The 20962-nt window shown below is 41.7% G+C and overlaps 2 protein-coding genes across 5 annotated transcripts; both read left to right on the top strand.

Annotated features, from left to right (window-relative positions):
* Window positions 1-1864: 1864 nt before the first annotated feature.
* On the top strand, window positions 1865-11516 carry LOC311503991 (transforming growth factor beta-1-induced transcript 1 protein-like). Its single transcript, XM_084566932.1, has 11 exons — window positions 1865-2023; window positions 5534-5682; window positions 5826-5881; window positions 7431-7564; window positions 7651-7732; window positions 7972-8056; window positions 8876-9058; window positions 9145-9318; window positions 9403-9484; window positions 9939-10087; window positions 10457-11516. The coding sequence occupies exons 1-11, from the start codon at window positions 2011-2013 to the stop codon at window positions 10721-10723; spliced, it is 1374 nt and encodes a 457-aa protein (XP_084423058.1). The 5' UTR covers window positions 1865-2010; the 3' UTR covers window positions 10724-11516.
* Window positions 11517-12280: 764 nt separating this feature from the next.
* patl2 (PAT1 homolog 2) lies at window positions 12281-20962 on the top strand. 4 transcript variants are annotated; one of them, XM_084566907.1, is made up of 19 exons: window positions 12281-12345; window positions 12530-12683; window positions 14944-15218; window positions 15309-15371; window positions 15445-15498; window positions 15598-15759; window positions 16030-16164; window positions 16260-16357; window positions 17065-17139; window positions 17219-17342; window positions 17465-17582; window positions 17949-18055; window positions 18136-18189; window positions 18261-18403; window positions 18530-18686; window positions 18995-19135; window positions 19222-19319; window positions 19415-19555; window positions 19646-20960. In XM_084566907.1, exons 1-19 carry the CDS (start codon window positions 12322-12324, stop codon window positions 19677-19679), a joined length of 2157 nt encoding a protein of 718 aa, XP_084423033.1. In that variant the 5' UTR covers window positions 12281-12321; the 3' UTR covers window positions 19680-20960. The 4 variants fall into 4 exon arrangements, with proteins under 4 accessions (XP_084423033.1, XP_084423034.1, XP_084423035.1 ...); XM_084566908.1 differs by having other exon boundaries at window positions 16030-16104; window positions 16215-16357; window positions 19646-20958; XM_084566909.1 differs by lacking the exon at window positions 15598-15759 and having other exon boundaries at window positions 19646-20962.

Genomic DNA, 20962 nt, shown 5'->3' with positions numbered 1-20962 from the left:
CCCTTCAACAGGAAAACGCCAATACATTAAGCATTATTAATAACCATTTAGATGCTTGATCCGTTGGTTTCCGGGAGATAGAGACATAGTTTGAAAAAAATGAACAAAGCCGGAATCATCGTGGGTTGAGCCGTTGAAAACGTGGTTCCATCTTGGTCGTCTTTTTCTATTGAGTGAATTCAGTGTTGTCAATAAAGTTGTGGAAAAAAAAAACTTCTTTGTTAAATTTCTGGCCGATTTTATGGTCCACAGCAGGCAGATCCACCTTGGTCAAGTCATAAATAACGGTATGCTCTGATCGATGTTTTGGGGCATTTAAATGTACACATCTTATTTGATGATTTTATTTAGCGTTCACGTAAACCCTTCAGTCAGTCAGCCTTAACAAATTGATTCTGCCCACTGCAGGGATTCAAGTTATTTTAAGTCTGTAAATGAATATAGCCCAGAAATATATATATATATATATATATATTTTACTGCATTCATGTTGACTTTAAATTGGTCTAGACTCCAGCAACACTTGCCATATATGGGACATCTTGATTAGGCCTGATGAAGGGGAGTAAAGTTGATCCATATGCTACAAATGTAATTAACCTTTCTACCAAGTCTAGACCATATTTCTTTTCCTCCTCCGTGCGCCTTGGACTCTGGTGAAGTTGTGCCAGAAGTCACATTCCTCCTCTGTGACATTTATTGTTCTAGTAAACCATGTAACCAATATGGAATGCAGCCACAATTAACTTTTAAATGTGACTTTGCGTCATCACATGATGCGTTTTTCTAAATCAAGGTGTTTCATCAAATGATAAGCACAATTCCACTATCTGACAAAAGAAAACATGATCCGGTACGTGGGTGCAGGTAGGTGTCTTGGACACCGTGTATTGCGCTGTGTAGGATTTGAGCTTTGGAGGCAACAGGAATTAAAAGATAACAGAAATATCCTCATATGCTGATTTTTTAAAGTGTCTCCACTGGCCACAGAGACCAGATCAACTTTTAGCATATTTATGTGAATGTGAGCATTGTACTAAGATGCACTTGAATGCATCTTCAACCCTGCCAATGTAATGTAGGAAAAAAACATTTAAGACAATCACGTAGTCTAGTGAAACGTTAGAAACCAGTTCTTTTCATTTATTTATTTTATTGTATGAGAAACTTTTTAATATAGCCTGAGACAGCTAATTACTTTACAAATGAGTTTTAAAGGTCAACGCTTTGACAACATGGACAGGGGGAGAACTACGGTTTAGCATATTTATGTGAATGTGAGCATTGTAGATGCACCTGAATGCACCTCCAATGCTGCTAATGTAATGGAGAAATAGATAAACAATCACTGAAACGTTTGAAACTACTACTTTTTTTCTTTCTGTACTTTTTGATATAGCCTGATATAGAGCTAGTTTATTTACAAGGATTTTCTAAATGTCTTAATTAAGCCAATGATTTAACATACTTCTTTTATTCGCTTGGACTTGAAGTGAATACATTAAAAGAAACCCAAAGTTTCCACTTTTAAAAAAATAATAAAAATAAACAACAGAACAACGATGAATTGGTTCGTCCGGGTTTGTCCCTGCGCTGCTGTCCCGTGAAGGACACATTGCGCGTCCAGTCGCCGTTTGCGCCGCCGCTAAATCCTAAATTTTCTCTCCCAAATATGGACTAGGAATGTCCGGGCTGACGTCTTGTGTCCGGGGAATGCGCGTTTGCAACCACATTTCTTCAACTACGCCTTCTCCAGTCTGAGGTCCTGGTAGGCATTACACACAGGAAGAGAGCCGCGTAGGAAAAAGAAACGGGACGCCCTCCTTCTCCTCTTCCTCCTCCGCCTCCTCCTCCTCCTCCTCCTCTCTCGGCGGATAACGGTCCCCAAGAAGTTATTCAGGACCGACGCAGACAATAGAGTGTCCATCCAGCTCTGATACGGCCATCACTACTCATTAATGCTGTCCGTGCTGTGGCTCCAAAGGGACAACAGTGGGCTGAGATCATATCATGGAGGATTTGGGTAAGTAGTACAGCCGTTTCATGCGCTGGAGCTACATGTTGGGATATCTTGGAGGGATCTGTGGGAAGGGGTGGTGTGCCCAAACAGAGGAAATAAGGTCTCTGTTGATTCTGGCAGGCAAAGAGTGCAGTTCCTTTCTCACAAGAACATGTACGTGGCTTCTATATAAAAGGATTTCCGAAGCCAAAATATGAAGGGTTACAAGTTCTCTGTCACAAACACTGAGTAATGTTTTTAATATGAAGTCCAAGGACTTCTGTAATGTTGTGCATCTCTGTGACATCCAGGAGTTTGCAAAGATTCTTTTTAAATAGTATTTGCAGAAGGGCACACACAGGTAACACATGGACATTGTTCTACATCTGCCCGACCGCCGTTGAGTTTTTTTCAAGCCTGCAAATTCAATAAATTCTTTGAAAATTAGATTTAGAGGGATCCACAGCAGGCCCTTCCGTCCATTAACATTAACATGTCGGGGATGGAGAGAAAGCCACATGATGTTCAACAGAGTGTCTCCCATTTCGAAGGGCTGAGAGCATCAAAGGGGGCGGCATCGGGATTTTATTCTTCTTAAAACAGCATCCTGAGAAGCTTTGTGTGTTTGAGAACAGCCGTGTCGGAAAGGCCCCTGAAATAGCCCGGTTCAACGCTGCTATTTGTAAAAGCCGCAGAGTTCAATGAAAATAGAAAAGCTGCCCGTTCGCTCTCTCTGGAACCTTTTTTTTTTTTTTCCTGAATAAAGTCAGGCATTCGTGCTTCTCAAGCAATTCGGAGAGCAAAGGCGAGATGTAGCCAAGCACCTCTGGGCACATCTGGATTGGATTCCACGCAGCGAGTTACTGGGTGAGTGTTAGTGTGAGGCAGTGGCCATGTTTGAGGCTCTCGGTTTACGCTGTTGTCCAACAATGTTGTAAGTTTATGCACTGGATCTGGCGAGGCTTCCAGGGAGAGAGACCACTTGTTAGAGAGGCCTTTGGCCAAGACAAACAAGTCGACAGGCAGCTCTAAATATGGTCATAATTCCCATTGAGAGAGGTTCAACTCCTTATATGTGCAGTTCAGGGCCGTAACAGTATGTGTGTAAGAGACAGAGAGACACAGCGGGGAGGAGAAGGGCATGTAGTATATGCACAAGAGTCTCACCACATGGTCGTACCAGAAGTGTGAATCATCTGGGACAGAAATGACCGCAGGGATGAACTAAAGCTGGGCATGTTTAGGTGTCACGTAACTGATCACCACAGATGTTGAACACGGAGTTCCGCTGTGGTTTGAACGTTCATGTTATCAGTTTAATAAAGAATGTGAAGAAAACACGGGAACATATTTGGAAGGCCGCTTTAATTGGAACTGCTTTTTCCAAAGTCAAGAAGGCACAAGGACTCATAAGAGACGAAAACTGCCCAAAGTGCGATGGAGAAGAAGTAAATTTCGACACCTGCAATTCATCAAAAGCCACTAAATTTACATTTTGGTGAGACTTTCCTTCAGCTGCCATGCTGCCAAAACTCACAAACAAGACTGAACATGAACTTGAGTTTATCCAACTGGAGGATACATTTTCTGTGATTACCAGTGTGTATTTTTATTTTTTATTCTACATTAATAACATACAAAACACCAGCTGCGGGAGACGAATTCCCCTGGACTAACTTGATTCTGTTAACTTGAACCACACTTGCAAACAGAGGAGTTAGAGGATCCCTAAAAAAAAGTGACTGGGAAATGTTCAGTTTGGTAGCTGGGTGCAAACTTGACCAAAACTGCACCTCAACAATCCCAAAACCATTGTCATGTGTTAAAACCTTTGTGTGACAACATTCAGTTTGACCTAACTAAAGGGGCACTGCACACATTTTACCTCCCATGATTATTTCACTTGGTTAAAGAGCGCTACACGGAGTGACATAACAGTTCATCTGTGTCATTTTCATTTGAAAGGATTTTTTTTATTTTTCTTATGTCACATAATTTCATCAAAATGATCATAACATCGACTTGAAAAGACATTCATGTCTCTGTTCCGAAGCATAATTAGGACTTTTTTGAAATCTCCAAGTTAGGGTACCATTGATTGTATATACCGATAGACCGGCCTTCTGTTAAGTCACCTGTAGGATTCCTGAAGAGTAGTTTTAAAGCTCTATGTGGGTGGCACTGGCAGTCGCCATCTTGGTAGCCTCTGACGTGACATAACTCCCAAATGATTCAAAAGCGGTCAGAGAGACGGAGCGTCAGTGGAGTAGAGAGTAGAGAGGTGGGCAGCTAGCAACAGAACCAAGCCGTTACCAAAGGCAGCTATATCCTAAATTATGAATGACTTTAAGCCTTAATACGAATTAAACAGATGAGTTATAAAAAACAATTATGCCTGTACCGTTATGAATGAAGAAATTAGCTAATGGAGACATGTTCATTTCTGCTGTAAAGTTGGGTCTGTGTGTACTGACTAGTTTTTAGAGCCTGCCCCTAGAGGCCATTTGAAAAACTGCAGGTGTTGGCACTTGGTAATCGCTTCACATTTTAGCCCCACAGGTTACCATTTGCCACTAATGTTGCATTATTGGAATTTCAGCCTTTCGAAAGCCTACAAGCACGGATATTTTATTCTCTGTGGCCATTCTTTTGCAAAAATAGATTAAATCAAGCTGTTGTTGTTGTTTTTAATAAAGGGCTACCCCTCATAGCTTGACCTGACGAGATCAAGTTAAGATCAGTTCCCTTGGCTTTGCAGTTCAAAACCTTGCGGCTCTCTGCTACAGCTTGGAGTTAGTAACTACTCGTGTTAAGTGTCCTAACGTCCTCTGCTTTGGCCCCTAGTCGCACGTACAGGGACTTGTCAGCACTAAATGATGTCATACGGCTGAGCACTGGAGCGAGTTTAGTTTCTGGACAGCTTCCACTTCAACATGAGTGCTGAGCGTGAGGGAGAGGGGGGTGGATACAGATATCAGTTGCCAAACACTCTTCCTCCTCTGCTTCCTTTCCATGCTGGCATGCACAGAGTTTGAATGCAGAAATGTTTGCGTGTCCTAATAAGTTCAATGTGGATTATCTTCTGAGTTCTGACTGTGCTGTCCTCTAAGTGATAAGTGTCAGAGGACGCTCATTGTCCTCCACGTCTTGTGGGCTGATTTTCTGCTGCTGTATTGGTCACACAGGCTGTCTGTCTCTCTTTAGGAGTGCCTGAACCACCTAACTACCCTCTCAATCCTCGTATTGTTGTGTTTGGTACGTAACTGTCAGTGCACGTGTTTGTATGTGTTTCATCCTGTCAGTCCGTCGTGTCATTTCACCTGCGCATCTGTACGTTTTTGTCTGTCATTCAGTGTCTTGCATTGCATGGTTTTTAATTGATTTCTTAACATTCATCCTTTGAATCATCTTCAGTGACTCATAAACATACAAACACCCTGAGAAAACTTCTTTGATGCTCATCCCAAATGAATCTGGTAGAATCCGTGTGAATTAAGTCAATCTTCCATCACATACATGCTCCCTTCATTCCAGATGCCCTCCTTGCTGATCTGGAGAACACCAGCTCTCCTCTACCTCGGTGTCCCGTCCTCCTCACCTCTGACCCTCCACAAAATGCCGATCCTGTCATCCAGGACCCAGCCCAGGCACGGCCGCCACCACCCGCCTACACGCCCCAGCAGGTGGGCGATCAGGGATTCATTCATAACCATTTCCTGGATGCTGATTCTGATTGTGCTGAGCTTTGGGTCAATCTTCATGCAAATCCTGTAACTTCTTGTTTGCCAATCCGTTGATCGATTCTCCTTCTGTTTATTTCTCTCAGACTGTTTCTTCTGCAATGAAGTCCTCGCAGAACTCCAACCCAGATAAATTATACAGGTAAGTCCTTCTGAGATGTGTTCCTAAGTTAACAACATCATCTAAATAATCCAAGTATTACCTATATGGGCAAACGTGTCATTAGATGTTTCCAGCTAGCCATTATACTTGTGGTTCTTCTTTCTTGAGCCACAGCTATCACAAGCAGAGGTGGTTCTAGTCTCTTTAGTGCCCTGGATGAACTTCAGTAATCAAAATTGATCATTTTAAACACATAGCAGTGTACTGTAGAGGTCGGCTATCTGATGGATCTTCGCCATGAATCTGCCTTCGATCGCAATGCTCTCTCTGACACACTGTGATGTTATGGATGGATCTTATCTGCCTTTTTCTCCTTCGTCCAACCTCAACTTGCTTGCACTCACCAACTAGCCCCTTGTGCATGTGAGCTTTCTCTTGGAGGCCCATTGACTGTGTATAGAAATAGATGTACCTTCTGTGATGTTTTTTTTCTGAAGAGCATATCTGAAGCTCAATGTGGGTGGCACTAGGCAGAGGCATCACCATCTTGGCAGTGACTCCTGACTCCAGGCTAATTCAAAAATGGGCAAAGAGGTTGAGTGTGAATGGAGCTGAGGGGGACCTGCACCTAGACCGACATCTAGCGAAACTGAGACGGCAACCACCTGATACTTAGAGTGGTCACTTCCTTAAGATTAAGCCATGATATCATTTAAATGGTTGAGTTATATGACAATTACCGACCGCACAGTTGTCATGAATGGGGACATTAGTTACAGAGTCAAAAACCTTTTTGAACTAGGTTGTAAACATGTTAGTTACTGCTGTAAAGTTTGGCATGTCACAGAGACTGACTCGCTTTTGGAGCCAGCCTCAAGTGGTCATTTGAGGAACTGGAGCTTTTGGCACTTTTGTGCTGGCGTCATCTTTCAATCCCAGAGGTTGCTGCTTGTGTAAGCCTCATTCTTATACTGTTAACTCCTAGTGAGATGAAATGCCTGGAGCACTTGAACACGCAATCGATATCTAGTCACAAAGAAGTGGGTGTGATTTACCGAGGAAACTTGAGCTGTTTATTCAAATCAACCAACAGCTGTTGTTAGCCCCTTGCACAAGCCAAGGTTCCTGCAGATGCGCCAGATGATGGTCTTGGCTGCTTTCCAACTCAAAGGATAGCTGATGATGGCCCGCTTCGAGGGGCAGGACTGCTTGTGCCACACAACTCTGGTGATTCCTGCAATGACCTTCATGGCTTGATTGCAGTGCCAACAGCATCGCCCCTCTCCCAAGACCTTGAAACAGCAACTCAGGATGTGCTCCGTGGTTCTACATTTGTCATACAGCTGGCATGGCAGTGTGTGGACAGCATGTGGAGATCTGGTTAGCTGGGAAGAACATTGTTTACAGATTTTACATCAGAGAGATAGTCAGGCTTTCAGGGTGTTAGCATGGCGAAACACCTGCCTTAATGAGTGTGTTTGGAGCTTAAACATGTGCTATAGACCAATAATCATGATTGATCCATTGATGGCACTATATTGTATAACCGTTGTTAATTAGGATGCTGTCTGACTTGTCTCTCTCACAGCACAGTGTGTAAACCGCGCTCTCCCCGCACAGCAGATCCTCCTCCCGCCTTCTCCTCCTCGCTGTTGGGCGGAGGCCTAAGTGAGCTGGACCATCTGCTACAGGAGCTCAATGCCACCCAGTTTAACATCACAGGTCGGCGACTGTGTGTGTGTTTTTGTGTACTTAATTCAAGGTTAGGTTTTCTTTCTTTTTTTTAATGACCCTGTTTTCATTTTTAGACGAGATCCTGGCTCAGTTCCCTTCTTCTAAGAAGGATGAGAGGGACAAGATCAAGGACAAGGCCACCGTCCCCTCCTCCAGGTAACAAATAAAGTCAGTTAGGTCTGCACTGCAAACTACTAAGATTTTTGTTGGAAGGATGCACAGCTAAATTAATGATAAAGTTTAAACTAGTCTGATTCTTCCTATGTAGCCTACACTAGGTTTGTGTACAGAATGGCTGGGCTCCACCTAAAGTTGTGCACACTTAAACAAAAGTGAAACATGGCTGGAGTCACATTTAAATTGTGCATTTTATTGGTTTGTCTTCTGTTTTCTAGCTCTGCCAAGCCGTCAGCAACATCGGCCACACTGGAACTGGACAAACTGATGGCTTCTCTGTCTGACTTCAGAGTCCAGACCACAGTAAGGGTCCTCACTGCAGCGTGACGATCACATATAGGTTTAATTGGAAACCCACCGACTGCAAGACGGTGTTGTGCTTTTTCTCCCTTTCGGCCCGATCTGTCCCGAGCTTTAACACAGCTGATTTGCGGTGGATTCATGAAGACGTCCCACTTGACTTCATAATGACTACACTGTTACTGAACGGCCTGGCAACAGCACGTGCCTCACTGAGCATATCAGTCACCAGATATGGCCTGTGGACAAAAATTTGTTCTTGTGGAAGTATTTTCCAGCTTCAAAAATAGCTTCAGACAGGTCAGATTCACATCTGTACAGTTTGATAGTTTATAATGTAGTTGTTGTCTTTTCAGAGAGTCAGTGATCAGGGGAAGCGGTTCTGTCCTGATGAGGCTGTTTGGTTTCAGTGTGCAGTCCAGCTGTGGGTTATAAACAAGACTCCACAAGGTTATGGGAAATGAGCTTTAAAAGAGGCTAATCTCCACTGGATACTGCAAAATGTGATGTTCAGCTTGTCCAAAATGTTGTTATCTGGCAAGTCTATGACCTGGCTAGCAGCACACGTCACTAAGATGGGTTGTCTTTATATTTTGTCTAGACATCCATGGTCTCTAGAGGATGAAGCCTCTACTCTGAGTAATCTGAGGTCAAGGTTTTCACATTTATGGCTCCCAAACTGTTATCTGTAATGATTTCACTTTAAGTCGCAGTCTTTCAAACTGTTTAATTTCTGACAAATGCAACAGAGCGATGATAAAGTCCTGAAGATCCCAAATCCCAAAGACACGTGCGCCTTCTCCCTGCTTTGTCTTTTCCCAGCCAGCTGCACCTGTCACTCCAGTGGTCACAGCACCGCAGCAGCCCGCCGCCCCACCACAGGCTTCATCCGGTGGCTCGTTGGACAGCATGCTGGGGCTCCTCCAGTCGGACCTGAGCCGACAAGGGGTTCAAACATCCTCTAAGGGAAACTGCTCAGCTTGTCAAAAGCCAGTAGTGGGACAGGTGAGACGTCAGATTGGGTCTTTATGGACACAGGCGCAGTCCCAACAGTATCCCACTTTAATGGACTTCACTGTTTGTTTAAGCAGGTGGTGACAGCTTTGGGAAAGGTGTGGCACCCAGAGCACTTTGTGTGCACCGAGTGCGAGACGGAGTTGGGCAGTCGCAACTTCTTTGAGAAGGATGGCCGGCCATACTGCGAGTCGGACTACTTCACCCTCTTCTCCCCTCACTGTGCACAGTGCAGCAAACCCATACTAAACGTGAGACGCTTAGTCCGGTTTTAGTCACGTTATGCAACTCTAAATTCCCCCATTTACACAGCCTATACGCCTCTTGTTGTTTAGAAAATGGTCACCGCTCTGGACAAGAACTGGCACCCAGAGTGTTTCTGCTGCGTGAAGTGCAGCCGCGCCTTTGGAGAGGAAGGTAATGGTCGCCACTGCTGCATCCTGTTTGAATCCAAGTGAATTAACTGTGTATTATAATGAGGTCACCTCTTATGGAACTTCATCACCAATATTCAATACTAACTAATTAAAATTCGAAGACAGCATTACACTCTAATCCTAATTAGAACAATTATTCTTCACTTGAAGAATAGACCCGTCAAACCTTTTGTATGTGTTTAATGTCTCGCATCCTGTTGTAAAAAGCATTTCCACACTGAATTTTCATATTTCCTTGTCATTAAAATGGCCAAATTTACAGTTCAGATCAGTAGAACAACGAATAATTACAACCTGACTGAAGTTTAATGTTCCACAAACCAGTCAGACGGAAAAGACGGAAGTTTTTTCATCATTGTTTTCATTATACGTTCATTTTATTTTTGTCAAAGAAAATCTTGGACTGTGTAAAACTGTGACGATATCTGGTGCAGGTTTCCATGACCGTGACGGCCAGCAGTACTGCCAGCAGTGCTTCTTGACCCTGTTTGCTTCCCGCTGTCAAGGCTGCAGCCAGCCCATTCTGGAAAACTACATCTCAGCTCTTAACTCTCTCTGGCACCCACAATGCTTCGTGTGCAGGGTGAGTGTGTCACATTTTTTTTTCTAATATCTTTTTAATCTTTTGGAAAATAAATAGAAACAGAGAGTTTGGTTGGTAGTCTGTAGGGGTCAGCCTCTATGGTATTTTGAATTTATGAGCTGCAAACGGTCCCCGGGAAATAACCATGGCCACTGAACTGATACTTGTTTACTATGACGCCCTGAGCTGGTGCAGTGAAACTGCACATCAGCACTGACTCTTCCATGAGGATGTAAAAGTAAAACTAAAAAAGTAGGAACTATGTCATGGGAAAGTTACTGTTTCACATGAGAACTGTCTAATTACAGCTTCGTGAGTCAGCGCTCTTCGTTGTGACTCACTGCCTCACTCTTTTGCTCTCCCCTGCAGGAATGCTACAGCCCCTTCGTCAATGGCAGCTTTTTCGAACACGAGGGAAAGCCGCTGTGTGAAGCCCACTACCACCAGTCCCGTGGCAGCGTGTGTCAGGCCTGCCAGCAGCCTATCCTGGGCCGCTGCGTCACAGCTATGGGGGCCAAGTTCCACCCGCACCACCTCGTGTGTCACTTCTGCCTGAAGCCCTTGAGCAAAGGCTGCTTCAAGGAGCAGGAGAACAAGCCCTACTGCCACCCCTGCTTCATCAAACTCTTTGGCTGAGGACGCAGCGGGACTTTGCCCCTTGTCCGCCAGGTCACCAAGAACTCTGAGTTCTCAATTTGTTTGTTTTTTTACTGCAGCAGTGAGGGTGGAGCTGGTCTCTTTGTTGGTTTTAGTATTTCAGGAAAGAGAAAAAGAGAAAATCCTCTGATTCAGTTCTGTTTATTTGACAAAAAAGGACCATATTTGGACTGGAAGTATGAAATAGCATTAGTTAGCCACAATATGATGCCAAATGATCATGTATGTAAGTGTTACATACTGTATTAATTCAAATTGAATATTGAAATTTGAAATATTTTGCCAAAGGTAGAAAGAAAACAACAAATCTATTGTTTCAACTGAGGACTTTTTCCCCTTTAATATATTTGCTTTGCGTTGCAAAAAGTATACGTCACTGCAATTGCATTTATATATTGAATGCTGACTGCTATGTGTGTTGCAAACTCAGCTATCATATGTTTAAAGTCAAATATTTTGCATTATTCATTCACTATTGCTCTGTGCAAGTTGCCAAAATCAATTCCAAAGAATATAATAAAGGCGAACACAACTCGTTTTGCTGTTTTGTGCGTGAATGAATCCAATCACAAACACGAGAAGACGTGTTTGTTGTAAGAAAACATTCAAACGTTAATCTGTCATTAAAGCAGCTTGTGCTTCTCGCCGTTATTTGAGAAGTACAAGCTGGAAAAAGAATTCCTTTATAAACATGAAAACAGTTTCACACGTAAGCCAGTTTAAACAAGCCTCTCCGGGAATACAAATATCTGAACTGAGATCATTAATATTCTAAAACGGGAAAAGAAAGATGACTTTTATTATCTGAAAGGAACATGCCTGACAATAAATTGTGGTAAAAAATTCCAGGGTAAGCTTTTTTTTTATGATACGGAATTCATGCCATTAAGCCAAAGCTTTGAAGAAGAACATCAACAGGATATTGCCTCATAAAAGCAAATCTGTTCCAATTCTTGGAAATGCAGTGCTAACTTGGATAGGGGTAAAGTCATTGTCTATACAAATGAAATGGAAATTAAATCTATATGCATATTTCTCTATAAATATGCATTTACTGGACATGCATAGTGGATATTTTACATTATATATGTAAAATAATACATAATACTACTAATAAAGATTCTTGATTTTAAACAAAATAGGAGCAGAAATCTTAATCATTCTGAAAACAAGAAAGACTGAACCAAATGTGCAGGAAAGGTGATGCTGTTAACTTTGGCCACCAGAGGTCAGTGTTGGATAACTGGTTTTAGTCAGTGACATTACACCTTTCAGATAAGTAAAGGTTCGGAAAAGAACAGAAGACACAAGAGATAACTGAACTTTTAAACCCTTCATAAGCCAAAATTAAACATGCAGGACTTACCCGACACAAGATGGCGGCTGCTGGAAGTCGCGTGCTGACGTGCCCGCGCCTGTGCGCCTGACCCCACAGGTGAGTCCAATTAAAAGTTGATGAGCGCGTCTCGCTGTCTGACGAGAGAAAGCAGGTAACTTTGAGAAGAAAGTCATCGAGACTCGCCGGCTTCAGTGTAGAGAGAGAAAAAAAACAAAAAACAACAACCTCAAAGTACATTATGAGTGATTCAGAGCAGCTAAAAGTAAGTCAGAATCGTTTTTAAACTTTTTAATGTTCTCACGTTGCACGTTTCATTTCACGTTAAGAAGCTTATCAGGCACCTATGCTGACATTAAGCAGATGGAGGTTGAGACATTTCTTGTTGTGCTTCTGAAGGTGCGTTATTTGGAAGGAAAAAAAATATTGTGTACATTTTCAACACCCAGGAAGCGCAGAAGGCGGGTGAGCCCCAGTGGCCTGAGAATGGAGATGAGTGGAGTGATGGAGAAGGTGAGACCAGCATGGACTGTGGGCTGCTGCAGGTCATGGCCGAGGACGATGAAGAGATCAACGTCTACAACGAGGAGACTTTCGGGATGGGTGTGTACATGTGTCTCCTTTTTTTTTTTTTTTTTTTTTTAAATAATGGTCAAGTCAAAAAACATCTAAAAAAAAAGAAAATGCCTGTTCAGCTTCTGTGTACAGATGCTCCTGATCAACTTTAGGAAAATAAACTGCCTGGCCAAAAAAAAAAATGGTCACACACACTTAATATTTCGTTGGCCCACCTTTAGCTTTGATTGCAGCACACATTTGCTGTGACATTTCGATAAGCTTCTGCAGTGTCGCAAGATTTATTTCCATCCAGTGTTGCATTAATTTTTTTTTACCAACATCTTGTATTGATGATGGGAGAGTCTGACCACTGCACAAAGCCTTCTACAGCACATCCCAAAGATTCTCAATAGGGTTAAGGTCTGGACTCTGTGGTGGCCAATCCATGTGTGAAAATGATGTCTCATGCTCCCTGAACCACTGTTTCACAATTTGAGCCCCATGAATCCTGGGAATTGTCATCTTGGAATATGCCCATGCCATCAGGGAAGAAAAAAATCCATTGATGGAATAACCTGGTCATTCAGTATATTCAGGTAGTCAGCTGACCTCATTCTTTGGGCACATAATGTTGCTGAACCTAGGAAATGCTCTTACTTTCACTATTTAACATAGCCCTGAGTTCTACTGTTGTTTTTCTTCCATTTGATTTCATCAAACATTTAAGCGATTGTAGATCACGATCACTCAGGAATTTTTTTCCGACCACAATTCTTCCTCTATGACAATGGTTCACCACTGCCCTTCAAGTTTTAAATAATGTGGTCGACAGTTCTTAACCCAGTTTTAGTAGTTTCTCCAATCTCCTTAGATGTTTCCTCTGCTTGATGCATGCCAATGATTTGACCCTTCTCAAACAGACTAACATCTTTTCCACGACTTGACATGGTTGTTTAAGAAATGAGAAGCTACTCATTGCATCAGTTGGGTTTAAATAACTTGTTGCCAGCTGAAAGATAATCACTCATGCAGTAATTACCCAATAGGAGGCTCGTATCTATTTGCTTAGTTAAATCCAGGCGGCAACTTTTCTTTTGGCCAGGCAGTGTAGTTTGACATGTGAACATGGATCTCATGCTAGTAAAGTTAATATGTAGTGGCTGCAGAGGAGCTGATTCAGTTCAATTTAGTTTTCCCGGTAAACTAACCATTGACTGGCTGCAGGTTCATATTTACAATCCAGACCCGAGCACTATCAATCTTTTTAGTTTTATTTGGATTACAAAAATGATGGCCTTTTAACACAAATGATTAAAGTCCCCATTAAATTAAAGGGATTTTACATTATGTTTTGCACTAAATGTAACCTATACACCGATGTTTGACACTGCAATAACTAAAACGTTGTTTTATGTGTATATTCTTAATGTCATTAATTAAAAATGTTGACTCATCCTACACTAGGTGGTATGAACTTTTTTTCTGAGTTCATACTAATAACCAAACCATTTTGTTAAGTGATCAGTTTGACATATTATTAGAAGACTAAACTTTTACATTATCAGTTGATATAAGTTCTGAAAGTGGTCATTTAGATTAAACCAATTTAAAATCGAACAGTTTCAGAATTTCACATAGTTTGTAAAATATAATAATTTATATTATGGTATAGAAAAAGTGAGTCAACTTTAAAAGTTCCACAACAAAAACAAATCGCACATAAAGAAGTAAAGAAAGGAAGTTGTAGTCCTGACGTTTGGAGCCAACACCATAACCTGACATGCAACTCCCCAGAAATGAAACTATGCATTGCGGTGACGCGGACCATAATAGCTGTGATTGGTCTGAAATTCATTTCCTTGTCTGAGACTCGGTGGACAGACAAGCACAGAAAGTTTTCCTTAGTTCAGGCTCATACACACCATCTACTCAGACGTCTTCTCTATGTTCTGTGCCTTAGTGATTTTAGTGAAAGTAACTGTTAATCCACGTTTATTAACTTGAATTCCACCATGAGCTACTCGGCTCCTCTCGCCATTGTGTGAAATACGGAGTGAAACTCAACATAGTTGGCCCGTCATCACCTAGTGTTTCAATGGCATACTTGCAGAACAATATGGACACACCAGCGCACAGGTGTAAATGCTTTTGACGGCGTAACCCCCTATGGTGTAGGCTCTGCGTAGACTGGTCGCAGGAGTATAAATCATGCTTAAGGCTTGTTATTTATCCCAAAGCGTATAAACTGGAGTTTTTCCAGTGTAAAAAGTTTAAAGCTTCACTCCGTGTTTCACATGTGTCGTAGATCTGGATACACACAGCAACTTGGAAGACCCCAGCAGCTGCCTTGAGTTTGGAGAGCCACCGCTGCCCCCGCCTCTAACACCTCCACCACCAGACCTCAAACCTCTGTCCCCTCACAGAACCCCCTCCCCTATTAGACAGAAACCACAGTACCTGCCCCGGGCCCCTCCAGGGCAGCGTGGCAGAGGCAGGGGATTCAGGGGAGGACTGGGCAGGGGACAGATGTTTGAAGACCCAGCAGTGATGAGAATAGTAGAGGGGCGACCGAGCCTTAAGGTGACAAAGATGAATCTATTCTATTGTGAATTTATGTTTATAATAAGGACATAATAATATAATTTACATTGATATGTTGTGTTTTTGAAGAGTCTTGACAGTGCTATAGTGGACTGTGGGAACACCGTGTACAGGAATACCTTTGAGGATGATGTAAGTGCTAACTTTGAATGTGATTTTTATCACACTTTGTGCTGCTAATGTTTCTTTTTCAATTTTACTCCAGAGGATGATCCCTTCCTACAGAAAGACCAGAAGAATCTCAGGATCAATACTTCAGGTTAAACCTAACAAAAAAACACTTCATAATTTGCACGACAGTGGGTTAGTTTTACAATCTTTTTTTTTTTTTTTTTTTTTGTCTTACTGCGTTTCGCAGGACAGCGCTGTAGTGTGTGTGATTGGTCACAGAGGCAGAGGTCAGCAGCTGAACTCCAACTTACTGGATTCACCGTACCCCATCTCTTCCTTTGGGGGCAGGAGAGGGGAACTCGGAGGATCGTACTCCAGAAGACCTTTTGGCCAAAGAGGACCCTCTCGGGTGGAAATCCAAATAACTGATTAAATTTTTAAGGGTTTTGCTTCTGAGAAGATTCGTACCACTTTTGCATGATAAATATGAAGCTGGATATAGCAGTGGGTTAGCTTAGCTGAATATCGATATTGATACCAAAAACAAATGGAGATAATACCTGTTCATCTGGATACATGTTATCAATCTTTAAATACAACTCTTGGCAAAAATTAGAATTTCCCAAAATATGTAACTACTCATTTAAACAGTCGCTTTAACAGTGCTTTTCAATTGCAGATGCAGGTGCCTATGGTGCCAGGATCTCCCATCTTCACACGTCAGCCGCTAACCCCACGACAGAATTACAATCAGGTTTATTCCATAGCTAGTCAGATCCTTACTGATGACACTAAATCAAATGTACTGAAACAGGTTTGTTCTCAACCGACTCATGTTGATATTTTGTGCTGAATTGGACACAGGGCTTCATGTTTCCTCCAAATCGCCCTTGTCCCTCCACTCCTCAGCCTCTGACTCCCAAGATGATGCAACTTCGCTTTGGCGCCAACTCACCGAGGCCGTCCCCCTTTTACAGTCCCTCGTCTAACCCAGTGCAACATTTCAGGTGTGTCACCACCTCATGAATCTCAAAGGGATTTTGGATGTTTGAGGTTTGTGGTCTGAAATATAATTTATGTCCTTACATTCTTGTATACAAAACTCTTTTCAGTGATTAGGTGGAAGACATTATGAATGTCTAAACGAGCAGATTGAATTTACTGGAAGCAGATGAAGCACCTTTTTCTGACCCAGTGTTAATTTTGACACCCATTTCTGATTTAGTCTTAGTCTTTGGAGGAAAATAACTGCCAGTGGATTCAAGAGGAGAGAACTTGTAACTATTCTAACTATTGAAGCAAAACAACATATCAAATCTTAAACAATAAATTGCAACTTGAATGATATACTGTATTACTTTATTATTTGGACTTGGACACAAGAAGGATTAATTCCAGGAACTACATTTATGGACAATTTTAGTTTGCTAAATGCTAATCCATTATACACTCTACTGTACACTGTTGATATGTGTCAGTAAAAAGTCTGGTGAAGGCAATAACTTCATGTAGTGCAAAACGGCAACTTGAAAGTAGATGAGACTTATTTAACTTCATAGTTCGCTTACTTCTGGTGACCATGCATAAATATCAGGGTGACGTACCTTCAAGTCCTATATTCTCCCCACCTAATTAGTAGCCACAGGGCTCGTGTCAGTAACAAATATTTTTGATCATCTTCTTGGTTAATGAAATGAACACTGCTGACTCACAGGTACCCCGGGCCAGTTACACAGCTCCATCCCCAGCATAAACGACTGCTTTGTCAAAAACAACATATATTCCAAAGGTTGGTGCTGCTACAGTAAAATATATTTATTTAAAAAATGCTACCTTTTTATTTATAGAACAATCTGACTCCCTTCTAGAAAGTCAGAGGGCTGGGATCCTTACTCTAATCTCATGACAGCCAAAGAGAAGGAGTGGATCACCCGGCTACAGATGATTCAGCTGCAAAGTGAAAATCCGTACCTTGAGGATTACTATTACCAGGTAGAAAAAAAGCTTTGCTCTTCTGTCTTTATTACTATTCGTGGCATTTGAGACACAATTTGTCACTACCTATTTTTTTTTGTCCTGTTTTAATTTTTATTGCTGGTGTAACTTTGTCATAGGAGTACTATCGGCGAATAGAAGCCAAGATGGCAGAGGAAGAGCTGGGCATCAGGAGCAAGAGGGAGCCACCCAAACTCACCACACCTTACATCACAAAAACAGACACCTACACACCAGGTCCCCCATGAAAATTAAAAATTTTGAAAAATGTCACTAAAGTTAAGTCTTATGCCCTACAATAACACTCTAAGGTTGAAATGATTTCAATGAGTGCCCTATAAAGGGTTAAAGAATTGCTTACTAAAATCTTTTGGCTTGTTAAATTAATTTAGAAATGCTGATAGACTCATCTATGTGTCGTCTTATCAGATTGCTGTGAGGGCTGCATACAGCCTGCTTTGTCTTTAGTACTAAAGGTTATATGCAGCCTGAAAGGGTGATACCCCAATACTGAAAATAAAGTTATGCCACTGTGTAAATGCATAAAACGTGCAATGCTTTCCATGATTTTGTGCAGTTGTACAGTAAAAGTCTTTGTTTCAGTGGTGCACATTGAAGGCTCTTTGGGTCAAGTTGCTGTGTCCACGTGTTACTCTCCTCGCCGTGCCATCAGTGCTGTTCATGCAGTCCAAGCTCAGGGTCCACTCGAGGTGACTGTCTTAGACTGTCAGACAATATTTCATAATCACATTAGCCTGCATTATCTGACACTTATTACTCCTTATTACAGGAACTAAAAGACACCAGACAACAGCGGTTAGAAGTCCTTAGCAAAATAGAAAAGGTACCTGTTTATTACTTGATTTGGTACTGCAAGATTTGAGTTTTACCTTTTTAACGCGTTATGTGGTGCAGTTGTTCATAGTTCTGTTGGAGGTGGAGGAAGCGGTGAGGATGAAAACTGCAGTCTTGCCTGAAGCAGAAGAAAAAAGAATAATGGAGAAGACCCAGACGAAAGTGGAACACATCTACTCCCAGCTACAACACCACAACCATGTGTGAGTTATACAGTCTGTCACTTCCTAGAAATGATAGCTATTGTTGGAAACATAGCTTAAAAGTGAAAGTTTCCTTAAATGTATGCCATAATTGATTTTGTGCAATACATTTTCTCCTTATTTCAGAGATTCAGGAGGGGAGTTCATTCCTTTCCTGCTGGTCTCAAAGGGCAAAAAGCTTCTTGGCCGTTTGCTCCCGTTCCTGAAACACGAGTCTGCACTAAAAATCCTGCACGTTGTGACCTCAAATCTGACAACACTGATGAGCAGAGATACAGAGGAGGTGGTTTAAATTCTCACCTTTATTTCTCTACTGTGCTCAAGATAACTTAATACTACAATATTATCCTTTGTTGAAACTGAACAGTCAAATGTTGGTGTGTCTTCATAAAATGGGATTAAACAAAATGCCTAGACCATTTAATTGATTATCCAAATAATTGCCTTGTTGCTTGATGTAGCACAAATGGTCTTAAATCCAGATGCAAATGAACGTTGATTATGTTCAGGTTTAGTCCACATGTGGCAAAATTGTCTAATAGTTTAGGCTTTGTAAAAGTGTGTTGAATCTTGACTATGTCATCTTTTTAGGCCCTTCCTGTGCTCTACCCACCTCTCCGAAACGTGATCGGAGGCTTGACGTTCAGTCAGCTCATTAGCGTCCTCAAAGATCTGACATCTCCAGAGTCTGTAACGACATATGAGTGTCTCACGCTGACCTGTCAGAACAAGGTCTGTGCTTTGTGTAGCTGCCTGGCTTTTATTTAACGCTATTTTATGAAGTTTGAGGTCTTGTCATTTATCTGTTTTCCTTTCAGTTTGGACTATCTTTGTTGTACGCTCTCCTGTCTCAAGGAGAGAAGCTGCTTTCCTCTGGCGTTCCTCTCGAGCCCAGCATTGGTGACTTTGAGACCTGGTAGGAATTTAAAGCCCAGTGTTAAATGAAGTAAAATCATTATTTTTTTTCACAATATTCTAATGTTATGTCTAATGTTTACTTTTATCTTTTAGGACTGACACAATATTCCAGGTGGCAGGACAGCTGTCCCAGTGTTCGCTGGTGGAGCCGCTCCTCCTGCCCTCAAACCTGCTCACTCTCTTCTGCCGTTACCTGGACAAGCGTACTGTGCATCAGCTGAAAAGCAACATGGAGTAGGTCCTTTATTTTCAGAGGGTATTTTCACATGGATTACAAATTGGTAGATGTAGACCAAAATATGTTTAATACATATTTTTATTCAGGTCTGCAACCGGATTCCTGGCTCTTCCATCTTAAGGTGGATGTACCTAATGAGACGTTCAGCTAATGACCAGGTTGTTGTTGAGCACGAGAGTGAAAGGAGCACAAAAACTCTGTGCTCATAACAGAAGCGTCATAATGTGCTCTGACCTTTTGATTCTTAGTCCTTCCTGTCCCCCAACCCTTCACATTTTTGCACTCTCAAACTGTTTCCCTTTTTTTATTTCCTTTATCTGGTCTTCTTACTTTCCTCCCTTTGGTCTCCAATAGGTTGCATCAGTGTAAGTTACTCTGAAATCACAAACCTTTTTTGTTTTTTCTTAAACCTTCCAAAACACGTGTAGCCATCATTTGGTCATTTGAATAACATTCATTAATTTCCAGTTCGTTGAAATATTTGGAACATTCATGATGTGTGTGTGTGATATGATGTGTTCAAGTATGGTGACCAGGCTGAGGATAGTATAGTAATTTATGATTGTACAGCTGATTCTATATGTTGATGATTACGATAATAACCATTTGTTTGAAGTTGTCTTGGCATGGCCCATCACACCCCATCACACACCATGCAATTTATTTTGTAAAAAAAAAAAAAAAGCATGCATTGTATAAACATGTGTAGTGATACTAAATAGGATGCGTTTGATGTAATTTTTCATCTTAAAAGTTTCAGTTATGAAGAGATTTTTATTTACCTTATTCATTTGGAAACAGGAATAATTTAAATTGCACCCTTGTAGAGCACTTGCAATATAAATAAAAAAAAAAATATTTGAAATTGCTCAACAGTTTGATCAAAATTTATCTTGGCACTAGCACTGGAGGACATGTGATTTTGTGCTTTGCACTGACAAACTTCTATATCATGTTTTGTACTTGTCAGGTTTGGGTGAAGTGATAGATATGCATCCGCATCGCTTCAGAGGTATTAAAGGTCCACGGTGGAAGCATTAGTGACATCTAGTGGTGAATAGCCTGAATGAATAGCCTTCCCTTAGCCCTCCTTTTTGCAAGCCAGTGTTCTGCACGTTTGTGTAAAAATTCAAAAGGCCCCCTCTAGAGTGAGTGTTTGGTTTTTCCATTCTGGGCTACTGCAGAAACGTAGCGACTCTGTGGAGGAGGACCTGCTCCCTATGAGGGACCCAGGTTAAGCTAACAAAAAGGGACAATTCGTGGTTAGAGGTGATTATAAGCTGATGAAATCACAGTGAAAAGAATATCCCATCTCAACTGATATGTCTTTCACCTTTTAAAGACCTTTTTAGCTTTACGGGTTCATGACTTTTCTTCTGGACTGACATGTTGTAGTAGCCGGT

This window comes from Chelon labrosus (genome assembly GCF_963514085.1).
Source record: "Chelon labrosus genome assembly, chromosome: 19".
NCBI classification, from domain to species: domain Eukaryota; kingdom Metazoa; phylum Chordata; class Actinopteri; order Mugiliformes; family Mugilidae; genus Chelon; species Chelon labrosus.
This window is presented reverse-complemented; position numbering and strand designations above follow the sequence as displayed.